General features: G+C 40.1%; 2 protein-coding genes across 5 annotated transcripts in view; one reads left to right on the top strand and one right to left on the bottom strand.

Moving 5' to 3' along the window:
* The first annotated feature begins 2,135 nt into the window (after window positions 1-2,135).
* LOC129003880 (ubiquitin carboxyl-terminal hydrolase 2) lies at window positions 2,136-3,446 on the top strand. The gene has a single exon (XM_054432210.1). It carries the CDS (start codon window positions 2,153-2,155, stop codon window positions 3,251-3,253), a length of 1,101 nt encoding a protein of 366 aa, XP_054288185.1. The 5' UTR covers window positions 2,136-2,152; the 3' UTR covers window positions 3,254-3,446.
* Window positions 3,447-7,756: 4,310 nt separating this feature from the next.
* LOC129004069 (protein fem-1 homolog CG6966) overlaps window positions 7,757-25,287 on the bottom strand; it is a 61,158-nt gene continuing 43,627 nt past the window's right edge. For 2 of the 4 annotated variants that reach the window (XM_054432455.1, XM_054432452.1), the window contains exons 2-10: window positions 17,024-17,183; window positions 15,930-16,130; window positions 15,004-15,222; window positions 14,323-14,512; window positions 12,544-12,707; window positions 11,721-11,933; window positions 9,916-10,151; window positions 9,175-9,414; window positions 7,757-8,257 (exon numbers count right to left, since the gene is read on the bottom strand). In XM_054432455.1, coding sequence (XP_054288430.1) covers window positions 8,039-8,257; window positions 9,175-9,414; window positions 9,916-10,151; window positions 11,721-11,933; window positions 12,544-12,707; window positions 14,323-14,512; window positions 15,004-15,222; window positions 15,930-16,130; window positions 17,024-17,183 — 1,842 coding nt within the window. In that variant the 3' untranslated portion in view covers window positions 7,757-8,038. The remainder of the gene's footprint in view (window positions 8,258-9,174; window positions 9,415-9,915; window positions 10,152-11,720; window positions 11,934-12,543; window positions 12,708-14,322; window positions 14,513-15,003; window positions 15,223-15,929; window positions 16,131-17,023; window positions 17,184-25,287) is intronic. The other 2 variants (XM_054432456.1, XM_054432454.1) reach the window with 1 other exon arrangement.

Genomic DNA, 25,287 nt, shown 5'->3' with positions numbered 1-25,287 from the left:
TGGACTGATGTGCAGAAGGTGAATTCCTCCGCTGTGACATTAACTTTTTGTCAAAGATTTTGCTTATGCGATTACTTCTTAACTGTACATAATTAGTTAGAATTTTAGACATTTATAATAATTTTATTTTATGATCAGAACTATTTTTCGATTAGTAAACCTTCATTTCAATTTTTCATTATCAGCAAGTTTAGTTAGGTAATGACAGTTTAATTTTAAAATTAAAATTAATTTTATAATTTTTCATTTTTTAAATCTCATTTTGTCCGTATTAAAAATTCCCAGCTGAAATAAAAATTGTGCGGATGGGACTGGACCTGGCTGGTCACTCACTTGTTACACTAATACATTAATTTTCTTATTTTTAAGTTCCCTAGCACTTCACTAAGTGAAAACGATTGACTATATAAGACCATAGATAAAACATAAGACTAAGTGTGTTATATAGAGAATAGTTCCTGTCTCCTGTGGGCGTGGGTGGTCCTTCCTTTCCCCTTCTTCCCTCTTTGTGTCATCTTCTTTCTTTCTTCCACAATCCAATAATCCAACCCACATCCACTGACTAGTGACTCCACTTCACTACAGCAGTTTGTCTTCGTGCGCTTTCTCCTTTTCTTTGTCCTGATGGTTCAAGAGTTTAGCCATAGGCCCAAAGATGAAGTATCCACGATGGGTTTAGCCATATAGATGAAGATGAAGTAATATAATTATATTACTTCATCTATGGTTTAACTATGCTTATGCTATGACATATTGTTTTTTGTACGGATACTGTTTTTGTTCAGTATTTCAGATTCAGGAGTACAGAGTTTCAATATAAAGTCAATGGTTTCAGTTAGCTCAGCTCAGTTCACATTCCGCCACTCCGAGATACTATTCCCCCAAAAAAATGTGCGTTGTACGATAACATGTCAAAACATGGAGATCTATGGTACGATCTACCGAAAACATATCGCCCCTGTCAACCGAAACGATTGTTCGCTACTATTGACATTCAGTTGCAATAGTTTTTTGTTGGAGTTGGGCGATATTTGTTACTGTCCTTCCCTTCAACTTTCTTAACTTTCTTTTGAATATGTAATCAAGCTTTTTGGAGGATAGGTTAAATAATGCTACTAGCTGCAGACCTATTCAAAAGCTACCAGTACGAGTATTTCATTGATTCATTCGCCCGAATGTTTAGGTCAGATTCTGACAGCGACCGCGAATGTTGACAAAAATGTGCAATTGCAAGTGCAACCCGAACCACCCCGAACGTACAGTAATAAATGGTAATAAGTACACTATCGGTGAAATAGGTGTTAACTGTATGGCATACTATTGGAGCTTGGCAATGTAAATCATCCAACAAATGAGAAGTAGAAATTCATTCCAAATTAATTATTGATAAGGAATTGATTGTACTCTTGGCAAGTAAATTATGTAATAATGAACATAGAGATAAGTAGGCTAATATAAGTGTACTCCAAAAAGGAAGTAACATCTAATTTTGAAAAAAAAGTCAATTGTAAAATATAGAAATTCAAAAATCTTTTGGCGAATTCCCCAAGGGAATAAGCCATTACTTTAGATGGTAAGACCTGGATCCAGGACCAATTTACTTTTCTAAATATTAAGAATAAAAAAGCAACTACACTCGAAAATCCTTTCTTGCAGAAATATTCGGTATGTTATAGTGAAGCGATTGAAAACTAAAAAGGGTAAAAAGAGTAAATAGCAGCTTAGTTAATAGATCATTCCAACCAGGGTTCTAAGAATGACAATGGGACAAACCCCCTTTCTTATCTTTTTTTTAATTTAAAGTAAATCCACTCTCTGGTTTTACAAAAAAAATTAATTTGTAACTTTCATAAATATTGTTTGGTTAGGTTTGAATGCTTCTGTTCACTTTTACAATCAGTATATGCCACCATTGACTATTAATACAAAAATACCACCCAAGTGGGTATAACCATTGACTATTGGATACAGAAGTTGTGGTATTATAACAGTCAAATATATAACATCTATAGTAATTAATAATAATAAGCTAAACATGCACTATTTTATATTTACTTTTTTACATCAAATCCTGTACTTAAATGATTGCATGAAGTTACTTCAGAGTAAAATGTAACACCTGTGTTTGTTTATTTATGTCCAAATTAATACTATGGAAGTAAATCAAATTTATTGTATACCAGAGTTTCCCATGAGCACCACTAATTCCAAATTTCAGGCCAGAAACACTCCCATCACGGACAGAGGCTTGACAGGGTTACCAAACATCGGCAACACCTGTTTCCTGAACTCAGTGATTCAATGTCTCAGTAATACTAGACCTCTACTAGAGTATATTTTAAGCAATGAGTATTTGGGTGAAATAAGAAATCCAACCAAAAGTCTTGTGATAGAATGTTTTGCGGAGCTGATTCAGAATATTTGGAATGATCGCAAAAGTTCAGTGAACCCTGTACATTTGAAGCATGCGGTTGAACTGTACGCTCCTCGTTTTAGTGGGTACAGCCAGCATGACGCTCAGGAGTTCCTTAAATATCTGTTAGAAGGTCTTCATCAAGAGTTGAACAGAGCAAAATCTGTTCATGATTCAGATAAGGATAGCAACCACAGCACCACATCCTTCAGTGCTACCGAATCTTGGCAAACATATCTGAAGACAGACAACAGCAAGGTGGTCAATATATTCGGAGGGCTTCTAAAGTCAGTTTTAAAGTGTACTCAGTGTGGATTCTCCTCAACTGTTTATGAACCATTCTGGGATCTCTCATTATCCATTCCGATCGATAGCAGCCACCGCATTCAAAATCTCCACCTCAATCACTGCTTGAACCTTTTTACCAAAGAAGAAACGCTTGATGGTCTGGAAAAACCTCTATGTGAAAAATGCAAAATGAAGCAAATATGTGTCAAAAGAATCTCGATTCAGAAGTTCCCCAGTATTCTTGTTATCCACCTGAAACGGTTTTCTGGGAACGGAATCACTCGCAAAATAGACCAACACATAGATTATCCCCTGGTTGGACTCGATCTGGGTGAATACTCTGCTGACACCCAGTTTCGGAGCATAAGCTACAACTTGTATGGGTTGATCAACCACTACGGGACATGTCAGTTTGGACACTACACAGCCTGTTGCAAACATCCCTACTCTGGACGCTGGCATCGCTTCAATGATCGTTCCGTCTCACCTATCAACACCAACCAAGCAGACAAGGCGGAGGCATATATTCTCTTCTACGAGGCTGTAGTGTAACATCGCTTGCTTGAAAATTTGATTTAAAATTTACAGATAGTGTAATATCAGATGGACAATATTTGATATTTATCTTAGTAAGTGTCCTACAAAATATTTAAGCAAAGTAGACAAAAGTATTTACTTTTCACCAAACTATAAAATTATATTGACAAAATGTCTGGCATACAGTAGCCTACCAATATATTGTTTCTCATCCATAAAATATTTCCAATCTTATTTTTTAATTTATTTACTTCTTAATACATTTACCAAGCTTTGCAACGTAATATTATTAGTTGGGCTGGTATTCTTATTTTAAAATAGAGTACAATACTCAATACTGTAACTTATACCGTACTATTGGAGTCTTGATTTCTACTTCATTACCCAAAAGTCCTTGGTGGTATTTAATGAAAAAGTGAATAAAGCGTTCTTCACCTTAGTTGGTGAAAAATTACTCAAAATTGCTCATCACAAAACACACCAGATTCAACCAAAATTAATGATTCATTTTGCTCAAAGCAGAGGTCTGACTAATTTACCAACTTCATCCTAGCTTTAAAAACATTGCGGCATTGTTAAATCTAGGATGAGTCATTAGAACGCTCACCCTGAAGGTAGCGATTTTAATTTTATGAAAAGTCAAAACCATTCTTAAATGGTTCCTAACTGGATCTGGCTGTACTTGATCATTGTGGTTTAAATAAAAAATTGAAGTTGATCTATGAAAACGTCCTTGATGCTATAGATTTAACACATTCATAGATTTGTCTTCAGTAGTCCTTATGCATCATCTAAAGACAATTTTAATGTCAATTCCGTCCGGTGCCAGTAGAGGCATGTTTTTCTTTACAATTTGTTTTTTGCTATTTCGAATATTCCACAACTAGTTTACCCAAATAAAACAATCTAATCTATCTATATAATTAATACGCTACACGAAAGTTTGTCGGTTGAACTCCTCCGCCATTTCCTAACCGATTTTATCCATTGACGTCTCATTGGAAAGAGCACGTCGCGTAGATTTGCAAACTGACCTTACATTTTTGAAAAAGTCCCTTGGGCTCTGCCCCAGTGGCTTTGAAAGTTCCCATGTTATCCTTATGAAGAACATAATTGTTTACATTTTGATCAGCTGTATAATTTTATTGCTGTTATTTACTTTTCAATTCAATGAAACACATTGAGTACATTTATTTACTATTTGAGTTTGTGTAAACATAACCCCCAAGACGGATCGTGTTAGTATGGTTGTATCTTAAATTTGTGTATTTATCGTTGTTTTGTGTCGCTATGATGGATTGTGTTAGGATGATTGTAACGTTTGTGCATTTATCGTTGTTTTGTGTAGCTATCATTTGTTTATTATTTGTTGTTTATTTCTTTTAAATGTCTCCGACGCAACGACAACGAAACATAGACAGGAGGCGCAATCGTGATAACGACCGCAGCTACAGAACAGTGGCGCGTAATAGGCTTAACTCATTACAGTCTGAACCTGAACCTGGACAACTTCAACTATTTGGTTACAAATGCGCCCTAACACTACCCCAAAACGACTTTTCGTTCTCAATTGGCCCTCTATTAATGACCTGTGTTGCCTGTACAGCGAGGCATTTTGAGAAGGAGAGAACCGTCCGGAATGCTTTAGGTTTATCAACAATAACGAAGATAAACATGGTCTGAGTTACACAACGGTAATATTTGAGTTGACTCTTTTAAACTAATTGTAAATATGACTGTTATTCAATCTGAAATAACTCCTGTAATACTTTGTAATTTTGCTCGAATTCGAGCAACATGTACACTAGTACCGTAAAATGGGGTGAATAGAAACACTTTTTGACTTTTAAGCTTCTGTAAAAACAATATTTTTAATTTTTAAATTTTCAAAACTAGCTCATATTTTTGGTCTTGGACTCCTCTACTCAAACCAGTTATCAATTTTTTTTTTCTTTTTAATCATTAAGCAGAAAAAAAATAAAATATAGCTGTTTCTATTCACCCCGCACTTTGGGGTGAATAGAAACACTGTGTTAAATTGATGATTGTTGCTTTTCCCCACTTACCAGGGGCAATAGGAACATGAAATTAATGCTTGTTAGCTTAGGTTGTTGTAAATTAAAATATTTTAAGTTAATTAACACATTTATTTATAAGTACAAAGTATAAAAACATCGTTTTCATAAACCCTTATCCAAACAAATCGGAGAACATAAATGACAATGGGTGAAATCAGAGTAACAAAATCTTACATAGAAACAAACTAAATGAAGAGTAAAATCAGACAAATCTTCCTCAAAATACAACACTCCCTTAAATCTACAAGTTGTACACGGCTTGGGAGTTGGAAGCCGACGTACTACGTCATCGACTTTGAAGAGGGCCTCTTAATCTGTCTCTCAGAACTTTTTGGTTTGCGCAATTTTCTTGATGAATCTTCCTATTTATCCTTCCTCGTCAAATTCAATAACTTTTGCAACATATAAACGATAGCAAGTTTTGTTTTTCCCCATTACTTTGACAATTACATGATCATGAAGGGACAACTTTGAAGGCTCACTGATGTCTTGAGCTAGGTATGCTGGTTCTTCTTCATCAAATTGTTCGTCTTTGTCACTTTCTTCCAGTGAGAAGTGTGACTGATGTGGAATCATCTTCATATCTGGTATTTTTTTTTTTTGGGGGGTTTTCAGGTCAACCTTTGTTAATTATTTGCACCACTGGTTCCAAAAAAAAGTGTTTCTATTCACCCTGGTTTTGCAAAATCATGACATAACCTAAATTAAAAATAAAGTAAAAAAATATAGTTTATTTTAAGGCTAATCTATTAACCCACTTGGTTTTAAGATCCCTAAGACAATATAAAAAATGGTTATTAACGTAAATACATGTAATAGGTTCATACTTAGAGAGAAAGTTTTGAAGAGAATGTTTTTCGCCAAAATTTTCAAATTTTGTTTCGCATCATCCAACATCCGAAGCAGTGATACCAATATGCTGAAATAATTTTTCCCAGGTAGATAGGATATGGTTATAATGGGGGAAAATAATTCCCTTCTATAAAGTCAATGTATAACAAAGTTATAAAAATGTGAATCATTCATTGAAGTTTTGTTTCTATTCACCCTGTTGTTTCTATTCACCCCATTCTACGGTACTTATTTAATACGCAAGCAGGATTTTTGTGACTATTACTCCTCCGAAACTACTGAACCGATTGTCATGTTTTTGGTGTCATTGGAAAGAGCGTAGCGTGAAGTTGTGCAGGAAACTTTCTTTTTAGGGAAATAATGAGAGAGTGAGGCCCTGGAGTCCTTTAAAGTTTCGTATTTCTCCATAAGTTTAACATTGGAAACAAAAATTGTTATGAAACTCCAGCTGTTGTCAGAAATCAAAAGTGAGAAGAAGAGCATAGGTTAATCCTAAACAGTCAATAAGTTTGCTAATATAGTATTACAACAGTTTGCTACAAATATTTACTTAGCAATTGCTCGAATTCGAGCAACAGGGACACTAGTTAAAATTAATAAACAATAGCTTATACTCTGGTTTTATAACTAAACAGTAAAGCATGAATCATCAAACTAACCCTAGATTAGGAGAAAATAAATTTTGTTGACACTAGCGCTCAATGTCACTAACACAAACCACACATAGAGGTCACACTTCAAATTTAATGGGATGAGAAGTCTACTTGTGTGATAGTCCGTCCGTTTGGCTATGATACCCAGCTGATTAGAAACCTTCTCAAAACTCTACACCCTTCAGTCCCGCTCGCCAGCTGGCCGTTGATAAAAGGTTTAACTACAGTACCTACTGTCACAGTCCCACAGACTGTCCTACAGTCTACAGACAGTCCTACAGATGTGTAACTTTTTTTTAAGTTAAAATAAATTCTTATTTTGAGTTGTACATTAAATTCCAAAAATAATGAGTCCAAACACGATGTGGATACTTAATTAATATCTACAATCAGAAAGTTTGACAAAGCTGGTGACGATACAGAGTAATTGCAATTCTGTCAGATTGTAGATATTAAGTATCCACATCGTGTTTAGGCTCATATTTTTGGAATTTCATGTAGAGCTCAAATTTATAAAGAATAATTTATTTTAACTTAAACAAAAAAAGTTACAGATCCTGTGGGACTGTGCCAGTGGGTGAATCATTGTTTGTCTCCGGCCAGCCTGACGAGCGGGTCGAGAGGGTGAGTTGAGTTCCGAGAAGGTCCCTACCGCTGGGTATCATAGCCAAACGGACTATCTATAGTTAGTCTAGCATGTTACTGAACAGTGGACATAACTTTAAAATGTTTTCAGCTGATCTATAAAAATGATCAATCTATAGAGTAGCATTAATCATTGGGTAAACCCGTAGGTAGATATCACAAGTGACTTAAGACTGCTTGTCAAACTGTAAATGTTATTTAATCATCTATCACAAGCCAATTTTAAATACAGCTCTTTCTGAAAATAATATAGCAATAGCAATAAGAAAATGGATTTAGTAAAATTCACATATAATTTAAATCATTTTATTGCAAATTACATTACATCTGTACAAGTTGATTTATCACAATAAACAATAAATTTACCTAAAATTAACATTCTCAATGAACGATGATCGAGCTCTCGCACAACCCTGACAACAAGTTCTGCAGCCTTTCCTTCAATAAATAAGGACTAGATTTCCCTCTAAATAAAAATATAATACTGCACAAAACCGCAATACTATACGAAGGATCCGTAAAGCGTATCGTGAGCTGAGTCTTTAATTCGGGTGGTAGAGGTTGAGTGGAGATTAATGCTGCATGACGAAGGCGTGCAGAGTCATTGGAACATGTGATTGGAAATGGATGTCGTTGTCTCTGACGACTCTGGCGGCCAGACAGCTGAGCTTGGTGTAGTGGAGGGGGTTGACCAGGAGATGCAGGGGTTTGCCGCTGAGATGGAGTATATCTGCTAACGTACGACCTTGGCCATCACGAGCGTCTAGGTGTGCTCCATGGCTCAATAACGCCTGCACAGAACAGAGCAAGTGACAGTTGGTACGTTATGTCCCTAACCTTATTTGTATGTAACTTTGAGTTGAGATTGTAATGTAAAGTATCTTAACAGTGAGAGAGGGGGGTTTAGAACAAGGAAGAAAAGAATGAGGTAATGATTATACAGATAAATCGCCCGTTAAAGCTATGTAAACTAAAAATCATACTTTGAAGTACACGTGACAGAATTGCATCTCACGTTGCAGTATTTTTTTTAGCATTTTGTCCTAGTACAGCCATGGAAGTTGTGTGTATGTGTTTGTGTTTTGTACTGTAGATATGCAGAACAAACACAAAAAATCCTTGGTATATTCAATATCATGTAACGGATATTTTGTATAACTCAAACCAAACCTAAGTAAATATGAACACAAGTTTCTTCAATTACCTATGAATCCCAGTTGCTTTATTCAATACTGTATTCCTATTCTAATATGTGGTACTCTCCATGCCCTAAATGTCCCTACGGTCTTGAATTCTTCAGTAAAAAATTCAGTGTTTAAACTTTTTTCTTTGACGATGATATGCTCGAAATCACCTAATCAAAAGCACATGCTTGAATAGTGTACAGTCCTAAAAATCAAGGTGTGCTGTTATCATATGTTCCACAAGGAACTTTTTCAATGCTCGCTCTAATGGGTCTTCACCAAAAAAGCTTGTGTTGAGCCAAACAATGCTACGCTTTCAAGTGTACAGAGCGTAAATGAGAGAAGAGAAGCAGTCAAAGCTGGGTAGAGTTGTTAAGGGATACGAGGAGGCAGGACATGGCTCCACACAATTGGAAAGAATTTTAAATCTATATTTAAGTTTTTGCTTGCAAACTGTTATAAAAATGGTGATAACGGTAAGCAGTCATAAAAATATAAAATAAATGTTGAATGAGCAGTCTTACTTTGGCCACAGAGGGGACGAGGGGGTCGTTGGCGGCTGCCAGGTGTAGTGGGGTGTTACCGAGATCGTCTCTAGCGTTGACGTCCGCCCCTACCTCCACCAACATCTCCACCAGCTCGGGCGAGGGGAAGCGACACGCCTGGTAGCGGCCGACCAGTGTAGATATGGAGGAACACGCCAGGTGTAGCACAGTCTGTCCTAGTCTACCTCTCACGCCCAGGGATACCAGCGAGTACAGCGTCTGTACAAACAACAGCCCATGTATAAACTGCAGTAATATATATAATTCAATATATATGATTTTTGGATAACACAGAATGGGAATGCCGTTCCCACTTCCCTACTAAACTGGTCTCAAGAGCCAAGATTTCCGTAAAGCTGGGTTTTCCTAGACACGGAAACGGAGAGCGGAAATGAGATTAACATGGTGTTCCGCTCTGTTTCTAGGAAAACAGTAACTAAAGAAACTAACTAAACTACCTAAGAAAAGTGGAGTCCTCTCTCCAGTCTATTTCCTCTCTCCGCGTTCCTCTCTCTGCTCTCCACTTCTGCGCCTAGGAAAACCCGGCTTAAGAGGAAGCGAGACTATTATGAGTGAGATAAGGGAGTTTCCTTTCCTTTTCTCCAGTATGATATGAAGTAAGTTACAAGATATTTGTGTGATGTAAACCTCTAAAGAACAACAAGCACAAGCTATGTGAGCAAATTTTGATGTGATGCAGCAAACGTGTGAGTGACTCACCTGATGTGCCAGGTGTCTCTGCTTGTCGGTGAGCGTGTGCAGTATACGTGCCAGCAGACAGCCCAGGTGTAGAGCTATGACCAACACTCTGTGTAGATGTGCCGGGTCTCTGTCTTGACACACCTGCAGCACCTCAGCACCTGCCCGCACCTCCGCCACCGCACGCTCCAACACACTCACAATGTCTGCGAACGCTACTGACGGCACGCGGCGCCCTCGCGAGTTAGCTCTGCTACCTGCAACCCAGCCAACAAATCAATGTCTCTGCATTCATTCATATTTATTTTATCGCTACAGTGTTAGTTTTTATTCATAGAGGGTCTCAAAATAGACTAGGAATGGTATTTTAATTTGTAAGTAGCAGTAATGAGATGGAGGTTTGCACACAAATAGGCTACACCTAAAAATCCACTTTTGAAGCAAATACCAATTTTTCCATCATGCTGGAGGGGAGCAGTCAAAAGGAAATCTTTATTATAGTACACTAAAGAACACAGAGCTGAAATTCTGGCCTCAAAAGGTCCAAGCATAGCTAGGTTGTCAAGCACTCCAAAAACTACTTTAATATACTTTTGTAATGCAGATAAACACACAAATATATCAAATTTTTATATTAATTTAATTTGATATATTTTTATACTTTTGAAGTAGTTTAATTTCAAAACTTACACAAGGAAAAAATTATCTTTGATCATACATAGTAATAGGTCAAGAATTCCAACAGATGTAAATGTAATCTAGACAAGTGACAATGTAATTCCTTGAAGGTTACATGCAACTGTAATGTGCCAGAGGTTCCAGATATGGTCTCAGACCTTCAAACATCCTGGTAATGACTAATTGAAATCAGAATAGTCAAGACTGCAGCTATATTTAATTCAAGGTTGAAACATTTACAATTCTAACTTGCTCCTCAGCTTCTTTATTACAAAGAATTAGCACAATGTAAATATTAGATTAAAATATTTAGACTATAAAACACACACAGGATGTTGAACAGAAAAAAACCACATAATATTTTAAACATGCAGGATATTTCAATTGGATTTTAGTTTGCTCAATCCTATGTATGTTAATTGTTAAAACTAGCAAACAATAATTGAATCACAAAGTTTTCAAATTTTTAAAGTTGGATGAAAAATTACTTTAACCACTTATTGAGATTGGGCTACGTCAGTTAAACAAGTTAATATTTTATTGTTTCCGTCAAAGGGGATTTTCAACTTTTAAGTACTCTGAAACTTGAAATATATTCTGAAAACGGTTTGCTTGGATCAGAATGTTTTAACATTTCATTACAGAAAAATTTATCTGGTACTTCAGTATTAAACGGAGGCCACATTTTGTCAGCGCGCTGCGGCGGTTATGTTAGGTTGGGTTATCATAATAGAAAGTATCGTTCGATTCATAACGAAGCGAGGAAAGTCCTACACACATAATATTTACGATAACCCAACCTAACATAACCGCCGCAGCGCGCTGACAAAATGTGGCCTCCGTTTAATACTGAAGTACCATTTATCTTTTATCAATACTATTCGGAATTGTACTGTAAACATTTAAGTGTCGTAAATTGCAACGACCAAAAACCACAAACCTCTAATATCTGCGATTTCAGAATCTGAATGAGAATCAGAATACTTTATTCTTGAACATATTCATATTCTCAACACATCATAATACTTTTTTTCAGCCACACATTACAAAGAGACTGAAGAAATCCTACCTATCCCGGTTATTTACTTAACAAAAACCCACCACCGAAATTAAGCCTATAGAAAAAGGCAAACAAAAATGATCCTTACAATTGATGTTACCTTCCTTATCCATCATGAAGGAGAAGAGTTCGGTGAAGGAGAAGAGGGAGGATTGTGTCATGGGGTTGAGGGGCTCGAGCATGGTCTGCTGCATCTCTAGAGCGTACGACCACAGCGCGACACAACGTACAAACTTGCCAGCATCAGCGTACACGGCTCCTCTGTAACGGATGTAGTAGCTGGTGTCAGGGTGTGCGGGGCCTGTGACACACCATGTACATTGTTGATGTATCGAGTATATAAATTATTATAGTTTTGCTGGTTGGAGGAGCAAGCTGATTTCAAGATAGAGCACATGGCTTCTGTCCCGATATCTTGGGTTTAAATCCAACCAATCGTAAGTGTTGTGACCTTTGTATGACTGTCTAGGTCCAGCCTGAAGTGACTTGTGAAACAGTTAGCCTACAATGTAAAGGGGAATATAAAAGTCCTGCTAACAAAAAATGCCACCTAATTACTGTTTATAGTACTCGCCACCCTCAGTTGAGGCAGCCCAAGGCCGCACTAGGTATACGCTGTGCGGCCTTGGGCTGCCTCAACTTAGGGTGGCGAGGACTATAACTGCCAATTACATCTCCTCTGATCATAGAGATACTACAGTGACATAACGGAAGCGTACTAAAATACACAATTTCTTATCTAAGAAAGTCATAGCAATTCTGGAGGGGAAAGTAAATAATATCATAACTAAATGTTGAATTAACTTACAATTTGTCTTGTAATTATAAAACAAAACAGATGAGATACAAAGTACTATCATTAACTATTTGTATGTGTTTTCACTAATCCAAAATCAGTGATGGTCCCTTACCCAATATCCTCTCCCGGATAAGCAGCGCCTGCATCCTCATCTCATCCGGGTCTGCCAGTAGGTCTTCCAGGTCTTCCGGGGTCCGGACCTCCCTCGTGTGCTCGTATGCTTCTATGGTGATGGGTTGTACAGGCTTCACTATGGGGATCTGACCCTCTTCGAACCTGCATAACGAACAATAGTTGACGAAACAATCATAAGTTGTAGCAAATAAAATACTGTACTTCGATATGCTTAGTATTTGCCATCATTATTAGGAATTGAATAAAAATATTCTAAAAAGTCATCAGCAAATGTTTGTTAATTTGTTGGAAATTTCATATAAAAAATGTTTTGCTTATTTGATAGTTCAAACTTAATGTGGCTATCTTACTTGTTAAGCCCTCCTTCGAGCTCCCATCTCAACCAAGCAAGCTAGTGACCATGAACATTATACGACTACCACTCCGTATTTCAGATTGAAATAATGTTCTAATTATCTACAAATGTTAAGCTTATTGAATACCTTAAGGGGAGCATGCCGTGAGATGGGTAAAAAAAATTGATTTTTTGAAAATGCTTTAAACTTATTGCCCGTTTTATGCTCTTTAAGAAAATATATAACACTATATACATAACTTGTATATTTTCAGCTAAATAAAATAATTAAATAATGTTTACACATGTTTGGCGCTAGGCCTACTAGCGTGCTCTCCTGAGATGCTCATTGTTTTCACACAAATAGTAACCATCTAACTATCTAAGTAAATTTAGTATATAGGATAACTAGTAAACACTAAGGAGTATTTCATTTGTGCTGTTGGTAGCACTGAATATTTACAGATTATCTGCTGGCCTTCTACTTTGTTTGTTTACCTAATGTTTACATCAAATTACATCTGTCGTCTATCCCAGTGATTGTTGATTGTTGTTGTTGTTGGGATTTTATTCATTTGGTGTTTAGTTTAGAGTTTTGTCGTTACTTTCACGTAAATTAGGCCTAGTTTTTCATCAAAATGCCTATGATTAGAAAGTTTGGGAAACACAAGTTTAGAGGAAATAAATTGCTAAGGCAAATGTTTTGGAACGGGTAGGAATCAAACCAGGAAAGTTTACTATTATATATAGTTTAGGCTTACAAAAATCGACCAAATCAGAATAAAAAAAGCTGACAGAGAAGTGCAGGAAGAAAATAAAAAGCAAAGAATAAGAAGAAGGTTAACAAAAAGGAAACTAGAAGACAGTCTCTGTGTTGAATTCTTGCCAGGAGGTTTTCTAGTGCACTAGTGACAGTGTAGGCCTATTCGTGTTCGTGTTTAAGTTCAATTTCCCGAAACTTCTGTTTTTTAGTGTTTAGGTACCGTTTCTATGGAAACCGTCATGAGTAGAGACTTGAAATTTTCACTAGTTGTTTCTGCTAGATTGTTGAGTAGAATGATGCAACTATGTAATATTATCTTCATTATAAATGGTATAAATATTTTTATTTTCATAAAAAAATAATAAAAAAATGTATATAAAATTTTTTTTATAATATATCTTTCTAACTATTTGCCATAAATTAATTATTTTGCATGGTTATACTGTTTTATATGTATAGGAGCATCAAAAAAAATTTCAGATCAATATCTCATATATTTTTTGAGATATTGGTACCGATATAGAAGCTTGTTACCCCATATAATTAGCATTGTGGCCTAACTCACAGCGTGCTCCCCTTAACGGACGTTCATATCTGCTCTAGAAAACTATTAAAATGCAACATAGCAACGTTTGACTAAGCTAACGTTGTGGACTGACCTCAAGGCCATGGCTCGCTTCCAAAGTTCCAGAGCTCCTATCATATCCCTCTTCTTGTCCACATAGGTGGCCCCTAGTAGCTCCAGGGCCTCTATGCGCTCCGCCCTAGACACCAGGCACTCCTGTTGTATCAGATACTCCACTATGTGGTTGTGTCCAGTCACACTGGCGGCTAGGAGAGGGGTCATGCCTGCCACATATAAAAATAGTCAACTACACCACTACAGAAATCCTTGTAACTTCAATCTAAGATAACAACCCCAACCATCCCTCCTAGCAAGACTTCATGAAGATTTTAGTGAAGTTGTAGTGTATGTGCAGAAAAATCTTTTGTGTGAGTGTGTGTGTATATTTGTTACAATATCAGTGTCAATATTTTTTTTATGTGGTGGCTATATTTGTCAACACTAATGTGTTCTACTCTCTGAACAAGCCCTATATTAGCACAAAGTATCAGTGTTATGTTTTAAGCTCCTAAACTCTTAATTTTATTAGATAAGCTAGCTGGATTCTATACCAATCTAAGAAAACTTTTTACATAATGAAAATTTAAAAACAATAGCAAATAATTGGTTCATATATTTGATGTTTTGGATAAAAACTGTTAAAAACCGATTCCTCAAATGTATGCAACTTACCCTAAATTTGTACCTAGGATATTCCGTAATTGACAAAACCTACCATAGGAGTCAACGTCCATCTTGGCGCCTTGTTTTATAACCAGCTTGAGGATGTCGAGGGAACCACTCTCTGCACAATCGTGTAGAGCTGTGTTGCCTTTGACACTCTTGCGGTTCACATTGGCTCCCAGAGTTAACAGGTACTGTGCGATCCGGTAGTGGCCTTTGTAGCAGGCGATCATCAGACACGTGTGGCCGTGTCTGTTGGACACCTCGATATCTACAACATTTGACTTCGTCAGTCGGGTAACACACAGATGCGGAATACTACCCCTCCCCCTAAGGTGAAATAGTAAGTCACGAAATCTGCCAACTAACCAATACCAATATGGGAGCTGTGTCAGCGACTGGAATACTATCCCCCTAGCAAAATGTGATGCTATGCATTACAGAATAGTTTGACAACGAAACTTGAGTGTCCCTGACTGGAAAATTTCCCCCCCCCTCCCAATCTCTGACATCAACATGACGTAGGAACCTGCTAGGAGGGGGTATTTTGTCTGGGGGGCAGTCTTCCGGCAACTCGGGTAACACCATTGACTTTCGGATACTGAAGTAGTAATCAGATTAAAGAAAATATTTACATGAGCTACTCACAGAGAGTGTGATATCGTCTAAAATTGTATTTTCCTTTTAGTTTCTAATGCAATGATAACTGATGAGACATAACAGGGTTTAATTAAGAACAAGTTGACTTTTCAGTCATGCTTGGTTAAAATATTGGTAAATTCAATGGAAAATTGGAAACCACTCAAGTTGGAAGATAAAAATTATTGCCAAAAGCGCTTTTTAAAACAAGGGAAAAGACAATGTGCATTACTACATGAAAAGACAACAATGGCTTTAAGTTCATGATAGATTTGCTTTCATTGATTTATACAACAAAATCAAGTCTTGGGTTAACTATTAAACTGTTAATTCTCTCACCTGCCCCTTCCTCAATGAGAAACTTGACAATGTCGAAGTGGCCGTCGAAGCAGGCGGCACGGAGTGGTGTGGAGTTGGTTCTAGTGGTGGAGTTAACACAAGCGCCACGCTTCACCAGGAACTTGACAATAGGCAAGTGTCCGGCGGCCGCGGCACACCACAGTGGTGGTGCTCCTTCTATCGTCTCCCCGTCAAAAACCACTGCAAGCATGTGCATTAGATTAGTACAACACTGACTGTTATATGAGAAGTCTGAAGGATGAGATGATAGCTTTGTTCCAGACTAGGATCAAATTGTTCTATGATAGTCGCAACCATTAATTTTAAGCCTGATGATCGGTCGTCCAGTAATTGCGCCAAAGAGTTCCTTAATTGCGCCAAGCCCTCTAAGAGTCCCAAAAGAATGGTCCTAGGTTGCACCAAGCCAAGGTGGAGGGAAACAAATAAAGAAGATGGATTATGGTTTACATATGGGGAACCGGATTGGAATAGATAATGTATGTATGTACCAAAAATTGACAGAAAATATGAAAAAAGAAAGACAAGAACAAAAGAAGGGTTAGAGGGTTTAAGCATTGACTATAAATCCTTAGTCAATGGTTTAAGTAAAAGACAGAAGTGCTGTTAATATAATGTCATGATTGCCCTATATTTAACAAAATTAAAACTGATATAAGGCAGTAGATTACATCTAGAAATACCCTGCCGCAGCAAACCTGCAGACTAAGCGAATTTCCATCTACCTGGCTGGAATTCTACTAAATTATTCCCTTAAAATTATCAGATTTATTTCCTATTTAAATGTAATTTATTTATTGAGTACTTAAATTTGCTGCTACAGGGAATGATACGGTTTTTTTTAATTGAAATATTTATAGCTTAGTAAAAAGTAAACAAAATTTAAAAATTTCATTAAAATATGTCCATAGACAAGCAAGCTACAACAGTTTATTTATTCTCCATAAGAATAACACGGTAATTTTACATTTACACTTTTTTGGGATTTTTTCCTTAACCGTTTAGGCATACAACAATGCTTCAGTATACTAAATTGTTTGTTTTTTGAGTTCTACAAAATGGTTTACAGTACACACCTGATCCGACTTGCTCGATGTCTGCGTTGCAGTGTTCCACCAGGTACTCGACCACCTCGTAGTGTCCGTTGCGGCAGGCCATGACCAGCGGAGTGGCACCGTTGGTCTTCTCACCTACCAGCATCAGAATCTCTTCTCTGTTGCGGTGGTCCAGGAATACCTATCAAAACATCACACTATTAGAATACATAAACTATACATGGTCATTAAACCATACTTCTAGTATACATCAAGTTAAACTGGGTGCAGAGGGCTGTCCATATCAGGAAGATATAAGAAATGCCAAACACGTGTTGAAAAAACATACATTGTAACTTTTCAACCTCACTATCCGCTTTAGCTAGGTATGTGGTAGAGTCTAAAAATTAAACTTCCTATTTTACAATAGTATTGACTGTATTCCTAATATTCTGTTGTACAAAGCTTGTTTGCTCTTATTTCACAAAACAATTGGCTCTACAGTATTGTCATGAATGTACACAATAACTCGATATGAAGCCTGATAAACCATGTCGCTGACATTGTTTGTTAGCAGGATTAATTAACAGTACAGTTATATTTGTTTATAAAATTACTCATTTTTCATCTATGATGGCAACATTTTATTTTGGATGAATTTGAAAAATAGACTAAAAGAAGACCTGATTGCAACTAATTTACACAAAGCCTATATTACGATTTTCATAATATTGGCAATTGTTCAGTGTAGAACGACACTCTAACTTAAGATTAAGTGTGAGAATGTGAAAAGTCTCCTTTATTGGGGGGGGGGGGGGGGAATGAAAGTACTTTACTTTTAAACATGCATGTAAATATAAGAATAAACGTGTTTTTCATAAAGTGTCTATTGATTTGGATTCACTAAAAGGTAGTCCCATTCCTTCTGTAAGTATTAAAGTACAAAATAATTAGGAGTAGATTTAATGGTTGGTTCAAAATAAAACGAAAATGAAATGTAAAATTTTTCCCGAAAATGATTTGTTAGCCATGCAATTTTTTTGTGTTTTACATTTATATCTGGAAAGACTACTAAAGATATCTTTATGAAATTTGATATATAGTTTTAAAAGCCTGTATGACAAAAAAAAATTGTATTTTTAATCTTTTTGAACACGATGTCGTTTGATAAGAAAATTGGAATAAGAAATAGAAGTGTTCTTTACAGTTTTCCATAAAATTAGAAAAACTTTTGTAATTTAAGTTAAAAAAAAAAAATTAAAATGGCCACAAAATTTGAATTATCTGTTCTCAAATAGATTTTGATTCTATAAAACTGTAAATGTCATATTTAAATCCAAAATTGTGGATATCTAGCTTACAAAGAGTTTTAATGTTAATGTTTTTTCTTGGTTTTTGTTTCATTTTACCCACCTATATATACCTTAACTGTTTTGAATTACGGGACGCCCAGTATAAGAGTAGAAAAAGACCAAGCTAACAAAACTAAAATTAATACCATTTCTCATTTCTCTTGGAGCCTCGACAACAACAAAGCGCGGGAAAAACAATGTTGGCTCATAAACATAAGGTGCGTAACCTTGAGGCTGACGGTTAACAACCTTGAAATTGGCGCGAAAATGAACAGCTGTTGTCCTTTTACCTGTTCTATTACAACGATAGCGATAGTGAGACTGACATACTACTAAAATCATAACACCACGCACTTGCACAAATTGATGATTAAATTATGAATGATTAAATTGGTTTTACAGAACGGGTTTAGATTTATTTGTTTACGGACATCCCAACCAGTAGGCGAGGCTGACCTTGAACTATTGACTTTGACCTAACAATTGGTACTAGGGACCAACGATTAGGGACGCGAGGCCCCAACTATTTTATGATTGAACTTTTGAACTTGAATAGTCAGATGACTTAGATAGAGATTGGTGAGCACGAATTCAAGTACTGTTCCAACGGCGGGCACGAATTCGACAACTTTTGTTATTTTGTTTAGGCCTACTAATCATCGAGCACGCATTGGGCAACTTCTATGTTCATTTGAAAATCTCAGAGCCTAATTTCAGGTTAGGTTAGGAATTAGAGACTACTGCATGATACATGACTATTCTGCATGATATGATACCATCTCTATTTTAAATTTTTCAGGGATTACTAAACTCTTCTATTACGCTTCCTTACAATATCCAGATCGTGCCATACAGCACAGCATATTATCAACAAATTATTACAGTGAAATATTTTTTCACTAGTTACCACAACGAGATGTTATAACCATTGACTATATAACCACATCTGGTTGTGGTTATATAGTCAATGTTATAACCTACCAATAATATACGAGATATAATTAAGGATTACTCAATACCTATTCCATGACCTTTTTTTCTAAGCGCAGAAACATTAAATTATTTTCCCCACATTTAAAAATTCCACTAAGATGCGTCTCAATTGTTCGGTTAGAGTGTAGTGGTATATAATTCTTTGCGTTCGACAGTTTAAAAGCTTTTAACGTTGTACTACTTAGTCTGAGTGTAATGGATTCTAGCTAAGCGCACTTGAGCAGCATTAAGACTCAATCCACAACAAATTGAGCATATCACAAGCCGCAGCGTCTGAAACTCTGACAAACAACATTCTGACTCAGAGGTTAACGGGTTAACGACTCCTTAACTAGCATGCCTCGTTGAAGTTTACATTGACATTGGGCTCAGCAATTGCGAAATGGGGGAGACCCGTATCAGTTTTACGGGAAACAGGCGATATACAGGGACAACAATTAGTTTTTGTTTTTACTATGGAGGATACGTATTACAATTGAATTCTCTCAAGGTCGGTAGGCTCACAAAGGGGAGAAGACAATTTCGTAGGGGAGCTCCAAGCTCATATTCACAGTTAGGTAAATATAGGTTAGGCTAGGAATAGTAAGATTAGGTTAGGGTCTAGGTTGGGTTCGTTTCCCAAAATCATCTTCCGCTAAAGTCACAACCTCTGTACTCCTGTAACAACCCCATGTTAGGATAAGTTAAGTAAATATAGATGAAATGACGAAAAATTAGGTTAGTTAGGCAAGGCTTCTCAAAATCAGCTTCCCTTGGAGTCACTAGCAACCAAACAACCTTACCCACATATCTATCACGTTAATGACCTCTTGTTTTCCCCTTGCTGCTAGAAACAGTTTACCAATGAACCGGACTTCCGTTCTAAATCCAAATTTTACAGTGTTGATACTGGACTCATATGGAATAACTCTCTGACTAGAATTAATGATTACGTCACATTACACGATCAGGATATATTTTCCCACCAAATCGGCAACTAATTAGGTAATAATTTTGCATCAGCACATTGACGGGGTTGTACAGGTCCTACTGACTGAGACAGTAGTGGCAGTAATAGGTCAACGTCAGTACCGTGATGGTGGATGTCATATTGATCAGTGCCTGGCCGAGCCCTCGCTACCCCACGACCTTGCCCTGTCACTGTCACTGTCTTGTACACTGACGGGGTTGTACAGGACCTACTGAGACAGTAGTGGCAGTAATAGGTCAACGTCAGTATCGTGATGGTGGATGTCATATTGATCAGTGCCTGGCCGAGCCCTCGCTACCCCACGACCTTGCCCTGTCACCGTCACTGTCCTGTACACTGACGGGGTTGTACAGGACCTACTGAGACAGTAGTGGCAGTAATAGGTCAACGTCAGTATCGTGATGGTGGATGTCATATTGATCAGTGCCTGGCCGAGCCCTCGCTACCCCACGACCTTGCCCTGTCACCGTCACTGTCCTGTACACTGACGGGGGTTGTACAGGGCCTACTGAGACAGTAGTGGCAGTAATAGGTCAACGTCAGTATCGTGATGGTGGATGTCATATTGATCAGTGCCTGGCCGAGCCCTCGCTACCCCACGACCTTGCCCTGTCACTGTCACTGTCCTGTACACTGACTGGGTTGTACAGGACCTACTGAGACAGTAGTGGCAGTAATAGGTCAACGTCAGTACCGTGATGGTGGATGTCATATTGATCAGTGCCTGGCCGAGCCCTCGCTACCCCACGACCTTGCCCTGTCACTGTCACTGTCTTGTACACTGACGGGGTTGTACAGGACCTACTGAGACAGTAGTGGCAGTAATAGGTCAACGTCAGTACCGTGATGGTGGATGTCATATTGATCAGTGCCTGGCCGAGCCCTCGCTACCCCACGACCTTGCCCTGTCACTGTCACTGTCTTGTACACTGACGGGGTTGTACAGGACCTACTGAGACAGTAGTGGCAGTAATAGGTCAACGTCAGTACCGTGATGGTGGATGTCATATTGATCAGTGCCTGGCCGAGCCCTCGCTACCCCACGACCTTGCCCTGTCACTGTCACTGTCCTGTACACTGACGGGGTTGTACAGGACCTACTGAGACAGTAGTGGCAGTAATAGGTCAACGTCAGTATCGTGATGGTGGATGTCATATTGATCAGTGCCTGGCCGAGCCCTCGCTACCCCACGACCTTGCCCTGTCACTGTCACTGTCCTGTACACTGACTGGGTTGTACAGGACCTACTGAGACAGTAGTGGCAGTAATAGGTCAACGTCAGTACCGTGATGGTGGATGTCATATTGATCAGTGCCTGGCCGAGCCCTCGCTACCCCACGACCTTGCCCTGTCACTGTCACTGTCCTGTACACTGACTGGGTTGTACAGGACCTACTGAGACAGTAGTGGCAGTAATAGGTCAACGTCAGTACCGTGATGGTGGATGTCATATTGATCAGTGCCTGGCCGAGCCCTCGCTACCCCACGACCTTGCCCTGTCACTGTCACTGTCCTGTACACTGACTGGGTTGTACAGGACCTACTGAGACAGTAGTGGCAGTAATAGGTCAACGTCAGTATCGTGATGGTGGATGTCATATTGATCAGTGCCTGGCCGAGCCCTCGCTACCCCACGACCTTGCCCTGTCACTGTCACTGTCCTGTACACTGACTGGGTTGTACAGGACCTACTGAGACAGTAGTGGCAGTAATAGGTCAACGTCAGTACCGTGATGGTGGATGTCATATTGATCAGTGCCTGGCCGAGCCCTCGCTACCCCACGACCTTGCCCTGTCACTGTCACTGTCTTGTACACTGACGGGGTTGTACAGGACCTACTGAGACAGTAGTGGCAGTAATAGGTCAACGTCAGTACCGTGATGGTGGATGTCATATTGATCAGTGCCTGGCCGAGCCCTCGCTACCCCACGACCTTGCCCTGTCACTGTCACTGTCTTGTACACTGACGGGGTTGTACAGGACCTACTGAGACAGTAGTGGCAGTAATAGGTCAACGTCAGTATCGTGATGGTGGATGTCATATTGATCAGTGCCTGGCCGAGCCCTCGCTACCCCACGACCTTGCCCTGTCACTGTCACTGTCTTGTACACTGACGGGGTTGTACAGGACCTACTGAGACAGTAGTGGCAGTAATAGGTCAACGTCAGTATCGTGATGGTGGATGTCATATTGATCAGTGCCTGGCCGAGCCCTCGCTACCCCACGACCTTGCCCTGTCACTGTCACTGTCCTGTACACTGACGGGGTTGTACAGGGCCTACTGAGACAGTAGTGGCAGTAATAGGTCAACGTCAGTATCGTGATGGTGGATGTCATATTGATCAGTGCCTGGCCGAGCCCTCGCTACCCCACGACCTTGCCCTGTCACCGTCACTGTCCTGTACATTGACGGGGTTGTACAGGGCCTACTGAGACAGTAGTGGCAGTAATAGGTCAACGTCAGTACCGTGATGGTGGATGTCATATTGATCAGTGCCTGGCCGAGCCCTCGCTACCCCACGACCTTGCCCTGTCACCGTCACTGTCCTGTACATTGACGGGGTTGTACAGGGCCTACTGAGACAGTACAGTGGCAGTAATAGGTCAACGTCAGTACCGTGATGGTGGATGTCATATTGATCAGTGCCTGGCCGAGCCCTCGCTACCCCACGACCTTGCCCTGTCACTGTCACTGTCTTGTACACTGACGGGGTTGTACAGGACCTACTGAGACAGTAGTGGCAGTAATAGGTCAACGTCAGTATCGTGATGGTGGATGTCATATTGATCAGTGCCTGGCCGAGCCCTCACTACCCCACGACCTTGCCCTGTCACCGTCACTGTCATGTACACTGACGGGGGTTGTACAGGGCCTACTGAGACAGTATAGTGGCAGTAATAGGTCAACGTCAGTATCGTGATGGTGGATGTCATATTGATCAGTGCCTGGCCGAGCCCTCACTACCCCACGACCTTGCCCTGTCACCGTCACTGTCATGTACACTGACGGGGGTTGTACAGGGCCTACTGAGACAGTATAGTGGCAGTAATAGGTCAACGTCAGTATCGTGATGGTGGATGTCATATTGATCAGTGCCTGGCCGAGCCCTCACTACCCCACGACCTTGCCCTGTCACCGTCACTGTCATGTACACTGACGGGGGTTGTACAGGGCCTACTGAGACAGTATAGTGGCAGTAATAGGTCAACGTCAGTATCGTGATGGTGGATGTCATATTGATCAGTGCCTGGCCGAGCCCTCACTACCCCACGACCTTGCCCTGTCACCGTCACTGTCCTGTACATTGACGGGGTTGTCCAGGGCCTACTGAGACAGTATAGTGGCAGTAATAGGTCAACGTCAGTATCGTGATGGTGGATGTCATATTGATCAGTGCCTGGCCGAGCCCTCGCTACCCCACGACCTTGCCCTGTCACCGTCACTGTCCTGTACACTGACGGGGGTTGTACAGGGCCTACTGAGACAGTAGTGGCAGTAATAGGTCAACGTCAGTATCGTGATGGTGGATGTCATATTGATCAGTGCCTGGCCGAGCCCTCGCTACCCCACGACCTTGCCCTGTCACCGTCACTGTCCTGTACACTGACGGGGGTTGTACAGGGCCTACTGAGACAGTAGTGGCAGTAATAGGTCAACGCCAGTATCGTGATGGTGGATGTCATATTGATCAGTGCCTGGCCGAGCCCTCGCTACCCCACGACCTTGCCCTGTCACCGTCACTGTCCTGTACACTGACGGGGGTTGTACAGGGCCTACTGAGACAGTAGTGGCAGTAATAGGTCAACGCCAGTATCGTGATGGTGGATGTCATATTGATCAGTGCCTGGCCGAGCCCTCGCTACCCCACGACCTTGCCCTGTCACCGTCACTGTCCTGTACACTGACGGGGGTTGTACAGGGCCTACTGAGACAGTAGTGGCAGTAATAGGTCAACGCCAGTATCGTGATGGTGGATGTCATATTGATCAGTGCCTGGCCGAGCCCTCGCTACCCCACGACCTTGCCCTGTCACCGTCACTGTCCTGTACACTGACGGGGGTTGTACAGGGCCTACTGAGACAGTATAGTGGCAGTAATAGGTCAACGTCAGTATCGTGATGGTGGATGTCATATTGATCAGTGCCTGGCCGAGCCCTCGCTACCCTACGACCTTGCCCTGTCACCGTCACTGTCCTGTACACTGACGGGGGTTGTACAGGGCCTACTGAGACAGTAGTGGCAGTAATAGGTCAACGCCAGTATCGTGATGGTGGATGTCATATTGATCAGTGCCTGGCCGAGCCCTCGCTACCCCACGACCTTGCCCTGTCACCGTCACTGTCCTGTACACTGACGGGGGTTGTACAGGACCTACTGAGACAGTATAGTGGCAGTAATAGGTCAACGTCAGTATCGTGATGGTGGATGTCATATTGATCAGTGCCTGGCCGAGCCCTCGCTACCCCACGACCTTGCCCTGTCACCGTCACTGTCCTGTACACTGACGGGGGTTGTACAGGGCCTACTGAGACAGTAGTGGCAGTAATAGGTCAACGCCAGTATCGTGATGGTGGATGTCATATTGATCAGTGCCTGGCCGAGCCCTCGCTACCCCACGACCTTGCCCTGTCACCGTCACTGTCCTGTACATTGACGGGGTTGTACAGGGCCTACTGAGACAGTATAGTGGCAGTAATAGGTCAACGTCAGTATCGTGATGGTGGATGTCATATTGATCAGTGCCTGGCCGAGCCCTCGCTACCCTACGACCTTGCCCTGTCACCGTCACTGTCCTGTACATTGACGGGGGTTGTACAGGGCCTACTGAGACAGTAGTGGCAGTAATAGGTCAACGCCAGTATCGTGATGGTGGATGTCATATTGATCAGTGCCTGGCCGAGCCCTCGCTACCCCACGACCTTGCCCTGTCACCGTCACTGTCCTGTACACTGACGGGGGTTGTACAGGGCCTACTGAGACAGTATAG

The sequence above is a fragment of the Macrosteles quadrilineatus genome, unplaced genomic scaffold, assembly GCF_028750875.1.
Source record: "Macrosteles quadrilineatus isolate MER2022 unplaced genomic scaffold, UCM_ALF_1.0 Scaffold_9__3_contigs__length_116548681, whole genome shotgun sequence".
In the NCBI taxonomy this organism is placed as follows: Eukaryota; Metazoa; Arthropoda; class Insecta; order Hemiptera; family Cicadellidae; genus Macrosteles; species Macrosteles quadrilineatus.
This window is presented reverse-complemented; position numbering and strand designations above follow the sequence as displayed.